Raw genomic sequence first — 23440 nt, 5'->3', positions numbered from 1 at the left:
TATAGAGAAACATGACCTGGTCAGATGGATCCAGATCTCTGAGGCACTACGTTGATTGAGGGGCAGAATTTGGCTCGGTATTGATCAGCGACCCTTGCTGTCAAGGATACAGTTCAGGCTTTTGGGGTGAAATGTTTTCCTGGTGCACCATGGCTCCTGTGATACCTGTGAATAGGTGTTTGGACAGTAGGACCTATCTAGTTGTGGTGACCACGTTCCTCCCTCCATGACAGCTGTTTCCCCTATGGCAGAAGGAGACAGACGACCATGCACCATCCACAGGTCATATAGTCAGGATGGTCTCCAGGACAGACAGGTCTTTCTTCCTTCCTCGGCCTCCACAGTCCCTATAGTCCCTATGATCCTATAGACGTCTCTGGGATGAGGTAGAACAGGCTGATCAGAGCAGTCAGGACATCTATCTAATGTGCGGTGAGAAGTGCTCCCGTCCTAATGGTCTCTGACATCCTGAACTGCTGCAGTTCTGAGGGACTAAGAAGGTCCAGTGTTCTACTAAGCGGAGGCTCTAATAAAGGGGACATTCAGTGTGGACCACCCAGCCTCTGTAGTATAGTCTCCCCGCTCTTTGTATTCTCCCCGCCCCCTGTATAGTGCAGGCTGCCCGCACTCTGTATTGTATTCTGCCTGTATAGTGCAGGCTGCCCGCCCCCTGTATAGTGCAGGCTGCCCGCTCTCTGTATTGTATTCTGCCCACCCCCTGTATAGTGCAGGCTGCCCGCCCCCTGTATTGTATTCTCCCTGTATAGTGCAGGCTGCCCGCCCCCTGGATTGTATTCTGCCCGCCCCCTGTATAGTGCAGGCTGCCCGCTCTCTGTATTGTATTCTCCCCGCCCCCTGTATAGTGCAGGCTGCCCGCCCCCTGTATTGTATTCTCCCCGCCCCCTGTATAGTGCAGGCTGCCCGCTCTCTGTATTGTATTCTCCCTGTATAGTGCACACTGCCCGCTCTCTGTATTGTATTCTCCCTGTATAGTGCAGGCTGCCCGCTCTCTGTATTGTATTCTCCCTGTATAGTGCAGGCTGCCCGCTCTCTGTATTGTATTCTCCCTGTATAGTGCACACTGCCCGCTCTCTGTATTGTATTCTCCCTGTATAGTGCACACTGCCCGCTCTCTGTATTGTATTCTCCCTGTATAGTGCACACTGCCCGCTCTCTGTATTGTATTCTCCCTGTATAGTGCACACTGCCCGCTCTCTGTATTGTATTCTCCCTGTATAGTGCACACTGCCCGCTCTCTGTATTGTATTCTCCCTGTATAGTGCAGGCTGCCCGCTCTCTGTATTGTATTCTCCCTGTAAAGTGCAGGCTGCCCGCTCTCTGTATTGTATTCTCCCTGTATAGTGCAGGCTGCCCGCTCTCTGTATTGTATTCTCCCTGTATAGTGCAGGCTGCCCGCTCTCTGTATTGTATTCTCCCTGTATAGTGCAGGCTGCCCGCTCTCTGTATTGTATTCTCCCTGTATAGTGCAGGCTGCCCGCTCCCTGTATTGTATTCTCCCTGTATAGTGCAGGCTGCCCGCTCTCTGTATTGTATTCTCCCTGTATAGTGCAGGCTGCCCGCCCCCTGTATTGTATTTTGCCCGCCCCCTGTATAGTGCAGGCTGCCCGCTCTCTGTATTGTATTCTCCCTGTATAGTGCAGGCTGCCCGCTCTCTGTATTGTATTCTCCCCGCCCCTGTATAGTGCAGGCTGCCCGCTCTCTGTATTGTATTCTCCCTGTATAGTGCAGGCTGCCCGCTCTCTGTATTGTATTCTGCCTGTATAGTGCAGGCTGCCCGCCCCCTGTATAGTGCAGGCTGCCCGCTCTCTGTATTGTATTCTGCCTGTATAGTGCAGGCTGCCCGCCCCCTGTATAGTGCAGGCTGCCCGCTCTCTGTATTGTATTCTCCCTGTATAGTGCAGGCTGCCCGCTCTCTGTATTGTATTCTCCCCGCCCCCTGTATAGTGCAGGCTGCCCGCTCCCTGTATTGTATTCTCCCCGCCCCCTGTATAGTGCAGGCTGCCCGCTCTCTGTATTGTATTCTGCCTGTATAGTGCAGGCTGCCCGCCCCCTGTATAGTGCAGGCTGCCCGCCCCCTGTATAGTGCAGGCTGCCCGCTCTCTGTATTGTATTCTCCCTGTATAGTGCAGGCTGCCCGCTCTCTGTATTGTATTCTCCCTGTATAGTGCAGGCTGCCCGCTCTCTGTATTGTATTCTCCCCGCCCCTGTATAGTGCAGGCTGCCCGCTCTCTGTATTGTATTCTCCCCGCCCCTGTATAGTGCAGGCTGCCCGCTCTCTGTATTGTATTCTGCCTGTATAGTGCAGGCTGCCCGCCCCCTGTATAGTGCAGGCTGCCCGCTCTCTGTATTGTATTCTGCCTGTATAGTGCAGGCTGCCCGCCCCCTGTATAGTGCAGGCTGCCCGCTCTCTGTATTGTATTCTCCCTGTATAGTGCAGGCTGCCCGCTCTCTGTATTGTATTCTCCCCGCCCCCTGTATAGTGCAGGCTGCCCGCTCCCTGTATTGTATTCTCCCCGCCCCTGTATAGTGCAGGCTGCCCGCCCCCTGTATTGTATTTTGCCCGCCCCCTGTATAGTGCAGGCTGCCCGCTCTCTGTATTGTATTCTCCCTGTATAGTGCAGGCTGCCCGCCCCCTGGATTGTATTCTGCCCGCCCCCTGTATAGTGCAGGCTGCCCACTCTCTGTATTGTATTCTCCCTGTATAGTGCAGGCTGCCCGCCCCCTGGATTGTATTCTGCCCGCCCCCTGTATAGTGCAGGCTGCCCGCTCTCTGTATTGTATTCTCCCCGCCCCTGTATAGTGCAGGCTGCCCGCTCTCTGTATTGTATTCTCCCCGCCCCTGTATAGTGCAGGCTGCCCGCACTCTGTATTGTATTCTCCTCGCTCGCTCTCTCGGTGTAATGTGTTCTCTGTCTCTCTCTGTCTCTCTCTGTCTCTCTCTGTCTCTCTCTGTCTCTCTCTGTCTCTCTCTGTCTCGCTCTGTCTCGCTCTGTCTCGCTCTGTCTCGCTCTGTCTCGCTCTGTCTCGCTCTGTCTCGCTCTGTCTCGCTCTGTCTCGCTCTGTCTCGCTCTGTGTAGTGTGTTCTCCTCGCTCGCTCGCTCTGTGTAGTGTGTTCTCCTCGCTCGCTCGCTCTGTGTAGTGTGTTCTCCTCGCTCGCTCGCTCTGTGTAGTGTGTTCTCCTCGCTCGCTCGCTCTGTGTAGTGTGTTCTCCTCGCTCGCTCGCTCTGTGTAGTGTGTTCTCCCCGCTCGCTCGCTGTGTATTTTGTGTTCTCCCCGCTCGCTCGCTGTGTATTGTGTTCTCCCCGCTCGCTCTGTGTATTGTTTTCTCCCTGCTCGCTCGCTCTGTGTATTGTGTTCTCCCCGCTCGCTCTCTGTGTATTGTGTTCTCCGCTCTGATTTCTATGTTTCTCTAGGCTGTGAATAAAGCGATGCAGAAGGACACTGAGGAATACAATATCGGGGTTCTAGATATTTATGGATTTGAGATATTTCAGGTAAGAGGGAGGATCTCTGCAATACAGGGGTCCGGTGGTACCTCTGTATATGGGAGGGCACAGGGCATGTCTGTTATATAGGGGTCCGGTGGTAACTCTGTATATGGGGATTGTATAGGACATCTCTATTATATAAGGGTCCGGTGGTACCTCTGTATATGGGGGGGGGCACAGGACATGTCTGTTATATAGGGGTCCAGTGGTACCTCTGTATATGGGGGGGCACAGGACATGTCTGTTATATAGGGGTCCGGTGGTACCTCTGTAAATGGGGATTGTATAGGACATGTCTGTTATACAGAGGTACCACCGGACCCCTCTATATGGGAATTGTATAGGACATGTCTGTTTATATAGGAGTCCGGTGGTACCTCTGTATATGGGGATTGTATAGGACATGTCTGTTATAGAGGGGTCCGGTGGTACCTCTGTATATGGGGGTTGTATAGGACATGTCTGTTATATAGGAGTCCGGTGGTACCTCTGTATATGGGGATTGTATAGGACATGTCTGTTATAGAGGGGTCTGGTGTACCTCTGTATATGGGGGAGCACAGGACATGTCTGTTATAGAGGGGTCCGGTGGTACCTCTGTATATGGGGGTCTTACACTTTCTTTGTCTTTTCCTCAACAGAAAAATGGCTTTGAACAATTTTGCATTAATTTTGTGAATGAGAAGCTTCAGCAAATCTTCATCGAGCTCACACTGAAGGCCGAGCAGGTGAGACCACCCGACCGTTATATAGGATCCCCCCCCATAGTGAGACCACCCGACCGTTATAGGGGATCCCCCCCCCCATAGTGAGACCACCCGACCGTTATATAGGATCCCCCCCCCATAGTGAGACCACCCGACCGTTATAGAGGATCCCCCCCCCATAGTGAGACCACCCGACCGTTATAGAGGATCCCCCTCATAGTGAGACGACCCGACCGTTATAGAGGATCCCCCTCCCCCCCCATAGTGAGACCACCCGACCATTATGAGGATCCCCCCCCCATAGTGAGACCACCTGACCATTAGAGGATCCCCCTCATAGTGAGACCACCCGACCATTATGAGGATCCCCCCCATAGTGAGACCACCCGACCATTATGAGGATCCCCCCCATAGTGAGACCACCCGACCATTAGAGGATCCCCCTCATAGTGAGACCACCCGACCGTTATAGAGGATTCCTGTATTCCCCCCCCCCCCCATAGTGAGACCACCCGACCATTATAGAGGATCCCCCCCTCATAGTGAGACCACCCGACCGTTATAGAGGATCCCCCTCCCCCCCCCATAGTGAGACCACCCGACCGTTATATAGGATCCCCCTCCCCCATAGTGAGACCACCCGACCGTTATAGAGGATCCCCCCCCATAGTGAGACCACCCGACCGTTATGAGGATACCCCCCCCATAGTGAGACCACCCGACCATTAGAGGATCCCCCTCATAGTGAGACCACCCGACCATTAGAGGATCCCCCTCATAGTGAGACCACCCGACCTTTATAGAGGATTCCTGTATTCCCCCCTCCATAGTGAGACCACCCAACCGTTAGAGGATCCCCCCCCCATAGTGAGACCACCTGACCATTATAGAGGATCCCCCCCATATAGTGAGACCACCCGACCGTTAGAGGATTCCCCCCCCCCCCATAGTGAGACCACCCGACCATTATAGAGGGTTCCTGTATCCCCCCATAGTGGGGGACCTGACCATTATAGAAGATTCCTGTATCCCCCCCCCCCCCCGTAGTGGGGGTCCTGACCATTATAGAGGATTCCTGTATCCCCCCATAGTGGGGGTCCCTGACCATTATAGAAGATTCCTGTATCCCCCCATAGTGGGGGTCCTGACCATTATAGAGGATTCCTGTATCCCCCCCCCCCCCCCGTAGTGGGGGTCCTGACCATTATAGAGGATTCCTGTATCCCCCCATAGTGGGGGTCCTGACCATTATAGAAGATTCCTGTATCCCCCCCCCCATAGTGGGGGTCCTGACCATTATAGAGGATTCCTGTATCCCCCCCCCCCCCCCCCGTAGTGGGGGTCCTGACCATTATAGAGGATTCCTGTATTCCCCCCCCCCCCTCCTCATAGTGGGGGTCCTGACCATTATAGAGGATTCCTGTATCCCCCCATAGTGGGGGTCCTGACCATTATAGAAGATTCCTGTATCCCCCCATAGTGGGGGTCCTGACCATTATAGAGGATTCCTGTATCCCCCCCATAGTGGGGGTCCTGACCATTATAGAAGATTCCTGTATCCCCCCCATAGTGGGGGTCCTGACCATTATAGAAGATTCCTGTATCCCCCCATAGTGGGGGTCCTGACCATTATAGAGGATTCCTGTACCCCCCCCCCCCCCCCATAGTGGGGGTCCTGACCATTATAGAGGATTCCTGTATCCCCCCATAGTGGGGGTCCTGACCATTATAGAAGATTCCTGTATCCCCCCATAGTGGGGGTCCTGACCATTATAGAAGATTCCTGTATCCCCCCATAGTGGGGGTCCTGACCATTATAGAGGATTCCTGTACCCCCCCCCCCCCATAGTGGGGGTCCTGACCATTATAGAGGATTCCTGTATCCCCCCATAGTGGGGGTCCTGACCATTATAGAGGATTCCTGTATCCCCCCATAGTGGGGGTCCTGACCATTATAGAGGATTCCTGTATCCCCCCATAGTGGGGGTCCTGACCATTATAGAGGATTCCTGTATCCCCCCATAGTGGGGGTCCTGACCATTATAGAGGATTCCTGTATCCCCCCATAGTGGGGGTCCTGATGACCTTTCCTCTTCCAGGAGGAGTACGTGCAGGAGGGGATCCGCTGGAATCCGATCGAATACTTTAATAACAAGATCGTGTGCGACCTGATAGAGAATAAAGTGGTGAGTGCCAGTCGACTCTTTCTGTAGAGGATTCTGGATGTTTCCACCACATTAAGGGGGAGCTCTTCCCATTTAGCGCCTCGTATCCTCTGTTGTTACAGAGTCCTCCAGGAATTATGAGCATCTTGGACGATGTCTGCGCCACAATGCACGCGAAGGGAGAGGGCGCGGACCAGACGCTGCTGCAGAAGCTCCAGGCCGCCATCGGCAGCCACCAGCACTTTAACAGCTGGAATAAAGGATTCATCATCCATCACTATGCAGGGAAGGTGAGTGACGGGGCCCTGTAGGGGTGAGTGACGGGGCCCTGTAGGGGTGAGTGACGGGGCCCTATAGGGGGTGAGGGCCCTGTAGGGGGTGAGTGATGGGGCCCTGTAGGGGTGAGTGATGGGGCCCTATAGGGGGTGAGGGCCCTGTAGGGGGTGAGTGATGGGGCCCTATAGGGGGTGAGGGCTCTGTAGGGGGTGAGTGATGAGGCCCTATAGGGGGTGAGTGATTGGGCCCTATAGGGGGTGAGTGATGGGGCCCTATAGGGGGTGAGGGCCCTGTAGGGGGTGAGTGATGGGGCCCTGTAGGGGTGAGTGATGGGGCCCTATAGGGGGTGAGGGCCCTGTAGGGGGTGAGTGATGGGGCCCTATAGGGGGTGAGGGCTCTGTAGGGGGTGAGTGATGAGGCCCTATAGGGGGTGAGTGATTGGGCCCTATAGGGGGTGAGTGATTGGGCCCTATAGGGGGTGAGTGATTGGGCCCTGTAGGGGGTGAGTGATTGGGCCCTATAGGGGGTGAGTGATGAGGCCCTGTAGGGGGTGAGTGATTGGGCCCTGTAGGGGGTGAGTGATTGGGCCCTATAGGGGGTGAGTGATGAGGCCCTGTAGGGGGTGAGTGATGGGGCCCTATAGGGGGTGAGGGCCCTGTAGGGGGTGAGTGATGGGGCCCTATAGGGGGTGAGGGCCCTGTAGGGGGTGAGTGATTGGGCCCTATAGGGGGTGAGGGCCCTGTAGGGGGTGAGTGGGGCCCTATAGGGGGTGAGGGCCCTGTAGGGGGTGAGTGATTGGGCCCTATAGGGGGTGAGTGATGAGGCCCTATAGGGGGTGAGGGCCCTGTAGGGGGTGAGTGGTGGGGGCCCTGTAGGGGGTGAGTGGTGGGGCCCTATAGGGGGTGAGGGCCCTGTAGGGGGTGAGTGGTGGGGGGCCCTGTAGGGGGTGAGTGGTGGGGGGCCCTGTAGGGGGTGAGGGGTGGGGGGCCCTGTAGGGGGTGAGGGGTGGGGGGCCCTGTAGGGGGTGAGGGGTGGGGGGCCCTGTAGGGGGTGAGGATCCCTGTAGGGCGTGAGGGGTGGGGGGCCCTGTAGGGGGTGAGGATCCCTGTAGGGCGTGAGGGGTGGGGACCCCTGTAGGGGGTGAGGATCCCTGTAGGGCGTGAGGGGTGGGGACCCCTGTAGGGGGTGAGGGCCCCTGTAGGGGGTGAGGGGTGGGGGCCACATACGGGGGCATTGGGTATTAGACCCTATGTGGTTGGTCGAGCCTCTTAACCCTGTGGAGCAGTGGCCCATTTTTGCTGGTCAGATAGAGGCGTTCTGATTGGTGGTAGGAGTGTACCATGTGATTGGGGGCATAATGTTCTATTGGTATTAACCCTTGTGTGATCTTCCCCATCCAGGTGTCGTACACGGCGGATGGCTTTTGTGAGCGGAATAGAGACGTATTATTCACTGATCTTATTGAACTGATGCAGAGCAGTGAGATGTGAGTTATCGGGGGCAGCCATGATGCCTGTTGTCTTGTGACTGCAGTAATGGTTAATATATATTCTCATGTCTTGGGTTATTCAGACCGTTCATCAGAGATCGCTTTCCAGAAAATCTCAATGCCGATAAGAAAGGACGTCCGACCACGGCCAGCAGCAAGATAAAGGTAATGACGTCCTCCCATGTGGCCCTTATAGGTGACCCAGCTCTAGGCACCGGCTCAGTCTCTTCTGGTATCACTTTATAGGTGCCCCAGTTCTAGGCACCGGCTCGGAGTCTCTTCTGGTATCACTTTTATAGGTGACCCAGCTCTAGGCACCGGCTCAGTCTCTTCTGGTATCACTTTATAGGTGCTCCAGGCACCAGCTCAGTCTCTTCTGGTATCACTTTATAGGTGCTCCAGGCACCGGCTCAGTCTCTTCTGGTATCACTTTATAGGTGCTCCAGGCACCGGCTCAGTCTCTTCTGGTATCACTTTATAGGTGCTCCAGGCACCGGCTCAGTCTCTTTGGTATCACTTTATAGGTGACCCAGCTCTAGGCACCGGCTCAGTCTCTTCTGGTATCACTTTATAGGTGACCCAGCTCTAGGCACCGGCTCAGTCTCTTCTGGTATCACTTTATAGGTGACCCAGCTCTAGGCACCGGCTCAGTCTCTTCTGGTATCACTTTATAGGTGACCCAGCTCTAGGCACCAGCTCAGTCTCTTCTGGTATCACTTTATAGGTGACCCAGCTCTAGGCACCGGCTCAGTCTCTTCTGGTATCACTTTATAGGTGCCCCAGCTCTAGGCACCGGCTCAGTCTCTTCTGGTATCACTTTATAGGTGCCCCAGTTCTAGGCACCGGCTCAGTCTCTTCTGGTATCACTTTATAGGTGACCCAGCTCTAGGCACCGGCTCAGTCTCTTCTGGTATCACTTTATAGGTGACCCAGCTCTAGGCACCGGCTCAGTCTCTTCTGGTATCACTTTATAGGTGACCCAGCTCTAGGCACCGGCTCGGAGTCTCTTCTGGTATCACTTTATAGGTGACCCAGCTCTAGGCACCGGCTCAGTCTCTTCTGGTATCACTTTATAGGTGCCCCAGCTCTAGGCACCGGCTCAGTCTCTTCTGGTATCCCTTTATAGGTGCCCCAGCTCTAGGCACCGGCTCAGTCTCTTCTGGTATCACTTTATAGGTGACCCAGCTCTAGGCACCGGCTCTGAGTCTCTTCTGGTATCACTTTATAGGTGACCCAGCTCTAGGCACCGGCTCAGTCTCTTCTGGTATCACTTTATAGGTGACCCAGCTCTAGGCATCGGCTCCGAGTCTCTTCTGGTATCACTTTATAGGTGCCCCAGCTCTAGGCACCGGCTCCGAGTCTCTTCTGGTATCACTTTATAGGTGACCCAGCTCTAGGCACCGGCTCCGAGTCTCTTCTGGTATCACTTTATAGGTGCCCCAGCTCTAGGCACCGGCTCAGTCTCTTCTGGTATCACTTTATAGGTGCCCCAGCTCTAGGCACCGGCTCAGTCTCTTCTGGTATCACTTTATAGGTGACCCAGCTCTAGGCATCGGCTCAGTCTCTTCTGGTATCACTTACAGTGACTTTGTATCTCATATGGGTTTTAACGTTTCTTTTGCTGTAGTCTCCATATAATGTTCCGTGTTCTTGGTTGGGGTCTCTACGGTTCCTTGCTGCTTTAATGGGGACTCTGAGGATGGTTCAATATTTCGATGTTGGGCTTTTCATTTAAGGTTCCTTATACACTGCTCAAAAACAAATAAAGTGAACACTAAGATGACACATCCTAGAGCTGAATGAACTAATCGTATGAAATACTTTCGTTGTTACATAGTTGAATTCGCTGACAACAAAATCACACACAAATTATCAATGGAAATCATCAACCCCTGGAGGTCTGGATATGGAGTCACCCTCAAAATCACAGAGGAAAACCCCACTACAGGCCGATCCAACCTTAATACAAGTCCCAATGAGGCTCAGTAGTGTGTGTGGCCTCCACGTGCCCGTATGACCTCCCCGCCTGGGCATGCTCCTGATGAGGTGGAGGATGGTCTCCTGAGGGATGTCCTCCCAGACCTGGACTAAAGCATCCGCCAACTCCTGGACAGTCTGTGGTGGATGGAGCGAGACGTCCCAGATGTGCTCAATCGGATTCAGGTCTGGGGAACGGGCGGCCAGTCAATGCCTTCCTCTGGCAAGCACTTGGAGGGCTTTGCGGCCCCCCCCCCAAAAAAATGCCACCCCACACCATTACTGACCCACCACCAAACCGGTCATGCTGGAGGATGTTTCAGGCAGCAGAACGTTCTCCACGGCATCTCCAGACTCTGTCTCGTCTGTCACATGTGCTCAGTGTGAACCTGCTTTCATCTGTGAAGAGCACACGGCACCAGTGGTGAATTTGCCAATCTTGGTGTTCTCTGGCAAATGCCAAGCGTCCTGCACAGTGTTGGGCTGTAAGCACAACCCCCACCTGTGGACGTCGGGCCCTCATACCACCCTCATGGAGACTGTTTCTGGCCGTTTGAGTGGACACATACACATTTGTGGCCTGCTGGAGGTCATTTTGCAGGGCTCTGGCAGTGCTCCTCCTGCTCCTCTTTGCACAAAGGCGGAGGTAGTGGTCCTGCTGCTGCGTTGTTGCCCTCCTACGGCCTCCTCCACGTCTCCTGATGTACTGGCCTGTCTCCTGGTAGCGCCTCCATGCTCTGGAGACTACACTGACAGACACAGCAAACCTTCTTGCCACAGCTCGCATTGATGTGCCATCCTGGATGAGCTGCACTACCTGAGCCACTTGTGTGTGTTGTAGACTCCGTCTCATGCTACCACTAGAGTGAAAGCACCGCCAGCATTCAAAAGTGACCAAAACGTCAGCCAGGAAGCATAGGAACTGAGAAGTGGTCTGTGGTGACCACCTGCAGAACCACTCCTTTATTGGGGGTGTCTTTCCTATAATTTCCACGTGTTGTCTGTTCCATGCGAGATTGATTGTCAATCAGTGTTCTTCCTGAGTGGACAGTGGGATCTCACACAAGTGTCACTGACTTGGAGTTACGTTGTGTTGTTTATGTGTTCCCTTTATTTTATTTATAGCAGGGTATATTGTTGGGCGTTCTGTTGGATTCTCCATTTGAGGCTGGGTTCACACCACGTTTTCTTAAATACGGTTCCCGTATACAGTTTGGAGGAGGGGGGCGGGGCTTAATCGCGGCGCCCGCACTCAGCCGTATTCGGGAACCATATTTAATGCAAGTCTATGAGCCGACCAGAGTGAACCGCAGCCTCCGGTCGGCTTCGTTTTCGGCCGTATGCGGCTTCCCGACCGCAGGCAAAAACGTGGTCGACCACGTTTTTGCCTGCGGCCGGGAAACCGCATACGGCCGAAAACGAAGCCGACCGGAGGCTGCGGTTCACTCTGGTCGGCTCATAGACTTGCATTAAATATGGTTCCCGAATACGGCTGAGTGCAGGCGCCGCGATTAAGCCCCGCCCCCCTCCTCCAAACCGTATTTAAGAAAACGTGGTGTGAACCCAGCCTAAGCCTCTGTGTTCCATTGTCGGGGTCTCCTACTTATGGTTTTTCGTGTGTGTGTGTTTGTTTTATTTTTTTTATTTTATTTTTTTGGGGATGTTTAAAGGTTATAGAATTTTCACATTTCCCAATTTCCTTATTGTTTCCTGAAATACAACATGAAGCCCCTCTCTAAATATTCTTTCCTCCCATCTGACAGATTAGATCCGGAGTCTCTGCTCTCGGTGATAGAGAGACCAGCGAGGAGGTTAGACTGCCAGATATACCCCTATAGTTTACCACCCACCATAATACAGACCCCAGAATCACCACCCACCACAATACAGACCCCAGAATCACCCCCCACCACAATACAGACCCCAGAATCACCCCCCACCACAATACAGACCCCAGAATCACCCCCCCCCCCACCAGAATACAGACCCCAGAATCACCCCCCCCCACCAGAATACAGACCCCAGAATCACCCCCCACCACAATACAGACCCCAGAATCACCTCCCACCACAATACAGACCCCAGAATCACCCCCCACCACAATACAGACCCCAGAATCACCCCCCCCCACCAGAATACAGACCCCAGAATCACCCCCCCCCACCAGAATACAGACCCCAGAATCACCCCCCCCACCAGAATACAGACCCCAGAATCGCCCCCCACCACAATACAGACCCCAGAATCGCCCCCCACCAGAATACAGACCCCAGAATCGCCCCCCACCACAATACAGACCCCAGAATCGCCCCCCACCACAATACAGACCCCAGAATCGCCCCCCACCACAATACAGACCCCAGAATCGCCCCCCACCATAATACAGACCCCAGAATCGCCCCCCACCATAATACAGACCCCACCACAACCACCTTATTAGGTAGTCCAAGCCTAATAGGCAGGTATGTCCTCAGGTAGGTAGCCCTAAAATAGGTAAATGCATCCTTAGGTAGACGAATCCAGTCCCTCCCCCAGTAGGTATGTATGTTGGTAGGTAGCTAACTAGGTAGCCAAATAGGTAGCTAGCTATGCAAGTACGTAGGTAGCTAAGTAGGTTGCTATCTAGGTAGGTAGCCAGGAAGGTAAGTAGGTGGGTAGGTAATAAGTTAAGTAGCCAATCAGGTCATTGGGGTAGGTAGCCAGGCAGGTAATTAAGTAGTCTGGTGCGCATGCAGCTTAAAGTGGCGCTCGCTCTCCTGGGGATCCGGGACAAGTCCCAGAGAGGATAAATGCCGACTGCTGCTGATGTGTAGTTATTGATAAATGGAGGTGAAATCCCCAGACTGACTGATCCTTCCTTCATCCACCTGATCCTTCCTTCTCTTCCTCCCATTGTGATTGGTTTATTGTTTTTTTTTTTTTTTTTTTTTTTTTTTTTTTTGTGTTTTGGGAAGTTTGGCTCATGTTTGGATACGAGGTATCACAATCCACCAGCCAGGAGTGAGAAGTCTACATTATAAACACCTGAGAAGCAACCGGAAAATCCACATTCTTGCATAGAATATCCGGCTCTCATCTACACATCAAATAGGGCCTGAAAATACCAAACACTGGAGGCTCCATGAGGTCTCGTAGTTTGTAGCCACAATAAACAGGTCTGGGCAGATATCCTCCAAATGATGGATCAATTAGAAAGTATTAGAATAAAGAAATAAAACCATAGCTGCCTACACAGACTAGATGAGAAAATAGAGGAAAAAGGACCGCAAACCAGCTGGAGAGGGAGAGCAGATACAAGGACATCGAGAAGATGGCTCTCATACAGAACATTGTACAGGCTGGAGAGGAGAGCAGATACAAGGACAGAAGATGGCGCTCATACAGAACATTGTACAGGCTGGAGAGGAGAGCAGATACAAGGACATCGAGAAGATGGCGCTCATATAGAACATTGTACAGGCTGGAGAAGGAGAGGAGATACAAGGACATCGAGAAGATGGCGCTCATATAGAACATTGTACAGGCTGGAGAAGGAGAGGAGAGCAGATACAAGGACATCGAGAAGATGGTGCTCATATAGAACATTGTACAGGCTGGAGAGGAGAGCAGATACAAGGACAGAAGATGGCGCTCATACAGAACATTGTACAGGCTGGAGAGGAGAGCAGATACAAGGACAGAAGATGGCGCTCATACAGAACATTGTACAGGCTGGAGAGGAGAGCAGATACAAGGACATCGAGAAGATGGCGCTCATATAGAACATTGTACAGGCTGGAGAAGGAGAGGAGATACAAGGACATCGAGAAGATGGCGCTCATATAGAACATTGTACAGGCTGGAGAAGGAGAGGAGAGCAGATACAAGGACATCGAGAAGATGGTGCTCATATAGAACATTGTACAGGCTGGAGAGGAGAGCAGATACAAGGACATCGAGAAGATGGCGCTCATATAGAACATTGTACAGGCTGGAGAGGAGAGCAGATACAAGGACAGAAGATGGCGCTCATACAGAACATTGTACAGGCTGGAGAGGAGAGCAGATACAAGGACATCGAGAAGATGGCGCTCATATAGAACATTGTACAGGCTGGAGAAGGAGAGGAGATACAAGGACATCGAGAAGATGGCGCTCATATAGAACATTGTACAGGCTGGAGAAGGAGAGGAGAGCAGATACAAGGACATCGAGAAGATGGTGCTCATATAGAACATTGTACAGGCTGGAGAGGAGAGCAGATACAAGGACATCGAGAAGATGGCGCTCATATAGAACATTGTACAGGCTGGAGAAGGAGAGGAGAGCAGATACAAGGACAGAAGATGGCGCTCATATAGAACATTGTACAGGCTGGAGAGGAGAGCAGATACAAGGACATCAAGAAGATGGCGCTCATATAGCACATTGTACTGGTTGGAAAAGGAGAATACAGCATATACAAGGTTGTAGAGAAGATGGTGCTCATACAGAACATTGTACAGGCTGGAGAAGGAGAGGAGAGCAGATAGAAGGACATCGAGAAGATGGTGCTGATACAGCACATTGTACCAGCTGAGCAAGAAAAAGGAAGAATACTTCTAATAAGGACCGATCGAGAAAATGTGTTTTTGCACGGACAGAATTGCTTTTGAAAGGTGACCTTACCCAATGAGATTTATCAAAACCTGTTCAGAGGAAAAGTGGTTCAGTCGCCCATAGCAACCAATCAGATCAATTTTTTTTTCCAGAAGCCTTTTTAAAAATTAAAGTAATCTGGTTGCTATGGGCTACTGCACCACTTTTCCTCAGCACAGGTTTTGATTCATTCCAATTTGGGCTCTCTAGGTAAGGCTCTGGCTTTCTTTGGTTGGGCTCTCTAGGTAAGGCTCTGGCTTTCTTTGGTTGGGCTCTCTAGGTAAGGCTCTGGCTTTCTTTGGTTGGGCTCTCTAGGTAAGGCTCTGGCTTTCTTTGGTTGGGCTCTCTAGGTAAGGCTCTGGCTTTCTTTGGTTGGGCTCTCTAGGTAAGGCTCTGGCTTTCTTTGGTTGGGCTCTCTAGGTAAGGCTCTGGCTTTCTTTGGTTGGGCTCTCTAGGTAAGGCTCTGGCTTTCTTTGGTTGGGCTCTCTAGGTAAGGCTCTGGCTTTCTTTGGTTGGGCTCTCTAGGTAAGGCTCTGGCTTTCTTTGGTTGGGCTCTCTAGGTAAGGCTCTGGCTTTCTTTGGTTGGGCTCTCTAGGTAAGGCTCTGGCTTTCTTTGGTTGGGCTCTCTAGGTAAGGCTCTGGCTTTCTTTGGTTGGGCTCTCTAGGTAAGGCTCTGGCTTTCTTTGGTTGGGCTCTCTAGGTAAGGCTCTGGCTTTCTTTGGTTGGGCTCTCTAGGTAAGGCTCTGGCTTTCTTTGGTTGGGCTCTCTAGGTAAGGCTCTGGCTTTCTTTGGTTGGGCTCTCTAGGTAAGGCTCTGGCTTTCTTTGGTTGGGCTCTCTAGGTAAGGCTCTGGCTTTCTTTGGTTGGGCTCTCTAGGTAAGGCTCTGGCTTTCTTTGGTTGGGCTCTCTAGGTAAGGCTCTGGCTTTCTTTGGTTGGGCTCTCTAGGTAAGGCTCTGGCTTTCTTTGGTTGAGGGCCTATAAACCAAAAGCAAGTGAATGTCAGCTCACTCCTGCACTGTAGATTTATGGCAATCAAAGAACAAAACGTTTCTGTGTATCGGTGATTCCATGTAGCACCCAATAAAGTACAACATCATGCTGACGATCTGCCGGGCTGGACATCGTTTTGTTTGTTGAGAGCTTATATGCAGAGGGTTTATTTTTGGGTCTTTTGAGGTTCCATTTTTCTTTGTGTAAAGTTCTGTTTCTTGGATCGGTCTGAAACAAACCTTTGACTATGGAATCATGGTGCATCTGGATTTTGTGTTGTATTTCGGACATGTATTATTATTCTGTGGGGGCTGCTTCCGGTCTGTTCTGTGGGCACTTTCCTGCTCTGAACACTTTTGTGTCTTTACTAATTGACCTAAATAATTTCTCTTCCCTTCAGAAACAAGCCAATGACTTGGTGCAGACCTTGATGAAGTGCACCCCCCACTACATACGCTGCATTAAGCCCAATGAGACAAAGAAACCACGTGACTGGGAGGACAGCAGGTAGCTGGGGTGGGAGGGGTTAATCCCAATCCCTGTTGTGAGATTTCTGACTGCATTTTTTTCCCTAATGAAGAGTGAAACATCAGGTGGAATATTTAGGTCTTCGAGAGAACATCCGCGTGCGACGTGCTGGATACGCATACCGCAGAGTCTTCAAGAAGTTTCTTAACCGGTATATAGTTGTGTGTGTGTGTGTGTGTGGGTTGTGTTCTGCGCTACCGCTGGTTTAATGTATGGATCTCTAGGTATGCCATACTGACACGGGAGACATGGCCAGAATGGAGAGGAGATGAGAAGAAAGGCGTCCTCCACCTGCTGCAGTCGGTCAACATGGACTCCGATCAGTACCAGCTGGGCAGAACCAAGGTGTTCATCAAAGCCCCTGAATCTGTAAGTAGGGGAGGGGCATTCAGTTTACATGAGTGACAGACATGACAATGGTCCTCAGTGTCCTTGTGTATTTAGCTCTTCTTGTTAGAAGAAATGAGGGAGAGGAAATATGACAGCTACGCGCGTGTTATTCAGAAAGCCTGGCGCAAGCACACAGCTGTCCGCAAGTACATCCGCATGAGGGAGGAAGGTAGGTGGAGGGGTTAAGTGACCAGGTGATATCAATATGGCGGCAAACATCCCGTCACAATCCACAACCTGTCTTTCACCAGCGTGCACTATCGTCCTGAACAAGAAGGAGAGACGGAGGAACAGCATCAACAGGAACTTTGTGGGCGATTACATCGGGATGGACGGGCGTCCGGAGTTGCGGCAGTTTGTCGGGCGCAGGGAAAGAATTGATTTTGCCGACACCGTATTGAAATACGATCGGCGTTTCAAGGTAAAGAACCTGCCCTGTTCTCTCCAGAGTGGAGGGGGTGAGGATGTCACTAACCGTATTGATCTCATGTAGACGCTGAAGCGAGACCTAGTGCTGACTCCCAAATTCCTGTATCTGATTGGGCGAGAGAAAGTAAAACAAGGGCCGGAGAAGGGGCAAATAAAAGAGGTTCTGAAGAGGAAGATAGAGCTGAAGGATATCCAGTCTGTATCTTTAAGGTAAATCCACTGGGGTTGTATAGGGTGAGGATAGTGCCATCTGCCACCACGGCACTGTATATTAAACCTGCTGTCTCTCTATAGTTCGCTGCAGGACGACTTCCTGATCATCCATGAGGCGCAGTATGACAGTGTCCTGGAGAGCGTCTTCAAGACAGAGTTTCTCAGTCTTCTCTACAAAAGATATGAGGAAAGGACGCAGAAGAAGCTGCCGCTCAGATTCAGTAACCAGTGCGTTATGTGAAGAGGGAAGAAGGTTTTGGGTCATGTAAATGAAACCAGTATAAGGCTGGGTTCACACTACATTTTGTCCCATACGGGAGCGCATACGGCAGGAGGGAGCTAAAACCTCGCACTCCTGTATGTGACCGTATGCGCTCCCGTATGTCATTCATTTCAATGAGCCGACCGGAGTGAAACGTTCGGTCCGGTCGGCTCATTTTTGCGCCGTATGTGCTTTTACAACCGGACCTAAAACTGTGGTCAACCACGGTTTTAGGTCCGGTTGTAAAAGCGCATAAGGCGCAAAAATGAGCCGACCGAACGTTTCACTCCGGTCGGCTCATTGAAATGAATGGCATACGGTCACATACGGGAGCGCGAGGTTTTAGCTCCCCCCTGCCGTACGCGCTCCCGTATGGGACAAAACGTAGTGTGAACCCAGCCTAAGATTTCCCTCCCTTCTAGGCTGGAGTTTAAGGTGAAGAAAGAAGGGTGGACACCCTGGGGGGCTGCCGGGAACAGACAGATCCAGTTTCAGGCCGGAATGGGTGATGTGGCGGTCCTCAAGGTATCGGGAAAGGTGCAGGTTGTTAGCATCGGGCCTGGTTTACCCTCTAATTCTAGTAAGTAACATCTTGATTCAGACACAACCGACGGGCACAAAAATTATCTAGAAGTGACTTATTCCTGATTTTCGTCCCTCTGCAGGACCTTCTCGAAAGGATAAGCGGAAGAGTCAGTATCTGGATGGTCGAGGTAAAGCTGCAGGTCGTGGTGAGTGGACAGAGAAATCCCAAAGCGTCCTCAATCATTGACACTTTCTGTTCCTAAATGTCGCCTTGTAATATCTTAGGAGCACAGACGGCCAATGGAGGCAGCAGGAACTCCCGACCCCGACTGACCCAAAGAATGTCATTCACATCCCGACAGAGCAGCATCGACCAACCAAGCCTGCCACGACAGGGGGCCAGTCCTCGAGCCAAAGCCCCACCTGTAAACATGGACCTGGACTTCATGAATGTACCTGATAAAGGCGTGGCAGGGTGAGAATGGGGGGGAAAGGGGTCAAAAGTGGGAAGAAGAGCAAAGAGAAAAGATCAGTGGTTTGAATACGAACCCTAAACACGTAGTAAATCAGATCCAATGATACAAAAATCTGGTTTCACATCCATGAAGTTCTCCTGAACGTTAAAGGGGTTATTCAGTAATAGATGGGGAGCTGTTCTTTATTAGCTCTGCTTTTCTGTCTCCAGGTTGGGTGCAGTTCTGCAGCTCAGTTCCATTGAAGTGAATGGAGCCAAGTTGTAATACCGCACACAACCTTGGGACAGACGTGGAGCTGTTTTTGAAACCAATTATCTCTGTATTCCTGGATAATCCCTTTAATTCAGTAGAAGCATTGGGGTCTAAATGTTGTGGCCACCAGGAAAGTAGACTATTCAGATCTCGGGGAACCATTTTGTTGTCTTACACTCTTTTACACCCCTCCACTATTCATAAAGGTTCCTGACACCCATGGTGTGTGAATAGGGGTGAACAAGGGGTTAAAATCTCCTATAACACACGTTGTCATCTTCCAGAGTCCTCAGGAGACTTTCCAAAGAAGTAAAGCCGGTGCCCGGCGGAGGAAGAAGCAAACCTACGCCTAAACCCAAACCCCAGCCTCAACTCCCCCGCTGCCGCGCGCTCTACGCCTACGATGCGCAGGATACAGATGAGCTCAGCTTCAATGCAGAAGACATCTTGGAGATTGTCCGCGAAGGTGCGTAAAGGTGGCCGTACATTAATTACACATTACATGGCCGATTTAATTACATACAATTACAGTCTCATCTGTCAGCTAAAGCCATCGTCCATTGTTAAAGGGGTATTCTTCCCACAGACATCCAAAGGATAGGGGATAAGATGTCTGATCGCAGGGGCATTTACACCTATAGAGTCTCTAGCAGGTACAATTTAAAGGGGTACTCTGCCCACAGACATCTTATCCCCTACAATAGGCAGAGGGTCCCGCAGCAGGGACCCCCCCATGATCTCTCTTTTGCAGCACCCGGTATTCTAAACATTATGTTGATAATGCTGTGTTTCCGCAGCCGGAGAGGTCATGCCATGCCCCGCCCCCTCTATTCAAGCCTAGAGGAGGGGGCGTGGCTTGATGTCACGTCTCTGGTCGTGAAAACCAGTGTTCTAAACATACTGTATAGAATGCTGGGGGCTTCAAGGAGATCATCAAGGGGGGGGGGGGGGGGGGGGGAGGCGGCAGGCGGCCCACACTCAGACAAATTATCCCTTATCCTTTGGAGCACCCCTTTAAATTGTACCTGATGAACGATTTGGGCCTGTGTAAGTGCCCCATCGGTCTCTGCAGTGTAAGCCTGGCCCTGACTAACTGCCCCGGTATCGTGCCCCTGTGTAGTATATACACAGATTCCACTGGTTTGGGGAGGGATGGCGATGACGTGCAGCTCTGGATCCTACTCCATGTCCCTGTATAGTATATACACAGATTCCACTGTTTGGGGGAGGGATGGCAATGACGTGCAGCTCTGGCTCCTACTCCATGTCCCTGTATAGTATATACACAGATTCCACTGTTTGGGGGAGGGATGGCGATGACGTGCAGCTCTGGATCCTACTCCATGTCCCTGTATAGTATATACACAGATTCCACTGGTTTGGGGAGGGATGGCGATGACGTGCAGCTCTGGATCCTACTCCCTGTCCCTGTATAGTATATACACAGATTCCACTGTTTGGGGGAGGGATGGCGATGACGTGCAGCTCTGGCTCCTACTCCATGTCCCTGTATAGTATATACACAGATTCCACTGTTTGGGGGAGGGATGGCGATGACGTGCAGCTCTGGCTCCTACTCCATGTCCCTGTATAGTATATACACAGATTCCACTGTTTGGGGGAGGGATGGCGATGACGTGCAGCTCTGGCTCCTACTCCATGTCCCTGTATAGTATATACACAGATTCCACTGTTTGGGGGAGGGATGGCGATGACGTGCAGCTCTGGCTCCTACTCCATGTCCCTGTATAGTATATACACAGATTCCACTGTTTGGGGGAGGGATGGCGATGACGTGCAGCTCTGGCTCCTACTCCATGTCCCTGTATAGTATATACACAGATTCCACTGTTTGGGGGGAGGGATGGCGATGACGTGCAGCTCTGGCTCCTACTCCATGTCCCTGTATAGTATATACACAGATTCCACTGTTTGGGGGAGGGATGGCGATGACGTGCAGCTCTAGATCCTACTCCCTGTCCCTGTATAGTATATACACAGATTCCACTGTTTGGGGGAGGGATGGCGATGACGTGCAGCTCTAGATCCTACTCCCTGTCCCTGTATAGTATATACACAGATTCCACTGTTTGGGGGAGGGATGGCAATGACGTGCAGCTCTAGATCCTACTCCCTGTCCCTGTATAGTATATACACAGATTCCACTGTTTGGGGGAGGGATGGCGATGACGTGCAGCTCTGGATCCTACTCCATGTCCCTGTATAGTATATACACAGATTCCACTGGTTTGGGGAGGGATGGCGATGACGTGCAGCTCTGGATCCTACTCCCTGTCCCTGTATAGTATATACACAGATTCCACTGTTTGGGGGAGGGATGGCGATGACGTGCAGCTCTGGCTCCTACTCCATGTCCCTGTATAGTATATACACAGATTCCACTGTTTGGGGGAGGGATGGCGATGACGTGCAGCTCTGGCTCCTACTCCATGTCCCTGTATAGTATATACACAGATTCCACTGTTTGGGGGGAGGGATGGCGATGACGTGCAGCTCTGGCTCCTACTCCATGTCCCTGTATAGTATATACACAGATTCCACTGTTTGGGGGGAGGGATGGCGATGACGTGCAGCTCTGGCTCCTACTCCATGTCCCTGTATAGTATATACACAGATTCCACTGTTTGGGGGAGGGATGGCGATGACGTGCAGCTCTGGCTCCTACTCCATGTCCCTGTATAGTATATACACAGATTCCACTGTTTGGGGGAGGGATGGCAATGACGTGCAGCTCTAGATCCTACTCCATGTCCCTGTATAGTATATACACAGATTCCACTGTTTGGGGGAGGGATGGCGATGACGTGCAGCTCTGGCTCCTACTCCATGTCCCTGTATAGTATATACACAGATTCCACTGTTTGGGGGGAGGGATGGCGATGACGTGCAGCTCTGGCTCCTACTCCATGTCCCTGTATAGTATATACACAGATTCCACTGTTTGGGGGGAGGGATGGCGATGACGTGCAGCTCTGGCTCCTACTCCATGTCCCTGTATAGTATATACACAGATTCCACTGTTTGGGGGAGGGATGGCGATGACGTGCAGCTCTGGCTCCTACTCCATGTCCCTGTATAGTATATACACAGATTCCACTGTTTGGGGGAGGGATGGCGATGACGTGCAGCTCTGGCTCCTACTCCATGTCCCTGTATAGTATATACACAGATTCCACTGTTTGGGGGAGGGATGGCGATGACGTGCAGCTCTGGCTCCTACTCCATGTCCCTGTATAGTATATACACAGATTCCACTGTTTGGGGGAGGGATGGCGATGACGTGCAGCTCTGGCTCCTACTCCATGTCCCTGTATAGTATATACACAGATTCCACTGTTTGGGGGGAGGGATGGCGATGACGTGCAGCTCTGGCTCCTACTCCATGTCCCTGTATAGTATATACACAGATTCCACTGTTTGGGGGAGGGATGGCGATGACGTGCAGCTCTAGATCCTACTCCCTGTCCCTGTATAGTATATACACAGATTCCACTGTTTGGGGGAGGGATGGCGATGACGTGCAGCTCTAGATCCTACTCCCTGTCCCTGTATAGTATATACACAGATTCCACTGTTTGGGGGAGGGATGGCAATGACGTGCAGCTCTAGATCCTACTCCCTGTCCCTGTATAGTATATACACAGATTCCACTGTTTGGGGGAGGGATGGCGATGACGTGCAGCTCTGGATCCTACTCCATGTCCCTGTATAGTATATACACAGATTCCACTGGTTTGGGGAGGGATGGCGATGACGTGCAGCTCTGGATCCTACTCCCTGTCCCTGTATAGTATATACACAGATTCCACTGTTTGGGGGAGGGATGGCGATGACGTGCAGCTCTGGCTCCTACTCCATGTCCCTGTATAGTATATACACAGATTCCACTGTTTGGGGGAGGGATGGCGATGACGTGCAGCTCTGGCTCCTACTCCATGTCCCTGTATAGTATATACACAGATTCCACTGTTTGGGGGGAGGGATGGCGATGACGTGCAGCTCTGGCTCCTACTCCATGTCCCTGTATAGTATATACACAGATTCCACTGTTTGGGGGGAGGGATGGCGATGACGTGCAGCTCTGGCTCCTACTCCATGTCCCTGTATAGTATATACACAGATTCCACTGTTTGGGGGAGGGATGGCGATGACCCTTCTCCACAATGACTCCATGTTCCATTCTTCTACAGATCCGTCTGGCTGGTGGCAGGGCAGAATCCGTGGCCGGGAAGGTTTGTTTCCGGGGAATTATGTAGAGAAGATCTGAATGTGGCCGCCGGGTGTCATGGCCTCCACCACACAAAGCTTTTATAATATGGCGGCCCGGCGCCATGTTTTTATTAGTCCTGTTTTTATACTTTTTAATTTTCCTTTCAGTGGAACTGCCAATAAATGTCTTCCCTCAGCATTGCCAGAGTCCAGGGCTTTTATCCTAATCATACAAGAATGCACCTCCTGCTGCAATGATGGGGGCCGCATATTATCTGCCGTATTACTATACATCCTGCTGCAATGATGGGGGCCGCATATTATCTGCTGCAATGATGGGGGCCGCATATTATCTGCCGTATTACTATACATCCTGCTGCAATGATGGGGGCCGCATATTATCTG

General features: G+C 51.7%; 1 protein-coding gene across 1 annotated transcript in view; it reads left to right on the top strand.

The window, feature by feature from the left end:
* The window catches only part of LOC130324103 (unconventional myosin-Ie-like), a gene marked incomplete at its 5' end in the record, with an annotated part of 29453 nt that extends 6225 nt beyond the window's left edge, over positions 1 to 23228 (top strand). The window contains 18 exon segments of the mRNA XM_056553213.1: positions 3435 to 3515; positions 4151 to 4237; positions 6316 to 6402; positions 6504 to 6671; positions 8058 to 8143; positions 8230 to 8311; positions 16131 to 16237; positions 16311 to 16409; positions 16483 to 16627; positions 16703 to 16817; positions 16900 to 17069; positions 17142 to 17287; positions 17372 to 17518; positions 17975 to 18132; positions 18218 to 18283; positions 18363 to 18552; positions 19090 to 19271; positions 23017 to 23228. Of these exon segments, the coding sequence (XP_056409188.1) occupies positions 3435 to 3515; positions 4151 to 4237; positions 6316 to 6402; positions 6504 to 6671; positions 8058 to 8143; positions 8230 to 8311; positions 16131 to 16237; positions 16311 to 16409; positions 16483 to 16627; positions 16703 to 16817; positions 16900 to 17069; positions 17142 to 17287; positions 17372 to 17518; positions 17975 to 18132; positions 18218 to 18283; positions 18363 to 18552; positions 19090 to 19271; positions 23017 to 23093 (2193 nt within the window).
* Positions 23229 to 23440: the final 212 nt, after the last annotated feature.

Source organism: Hyla sarda, unplaced genomic scaffold (genome assembly GCF_029499605.1).
Source record: "Hyla sarda isolate aHylSar1 unplaced genomic scaffold, aHylSar1.hap1 scaffold_2591, whole genome shotgun sequence".
In the NCBI taxonomy this organism is placed as follows: Eukaryota; Metazoa; Chordata; class Amphibia; order Anura; family Hylidae; genus Hyla; species Hyla sarda.
This window is presented reverse-complemented; position numbering and strand designations above follow the sequence as displayed.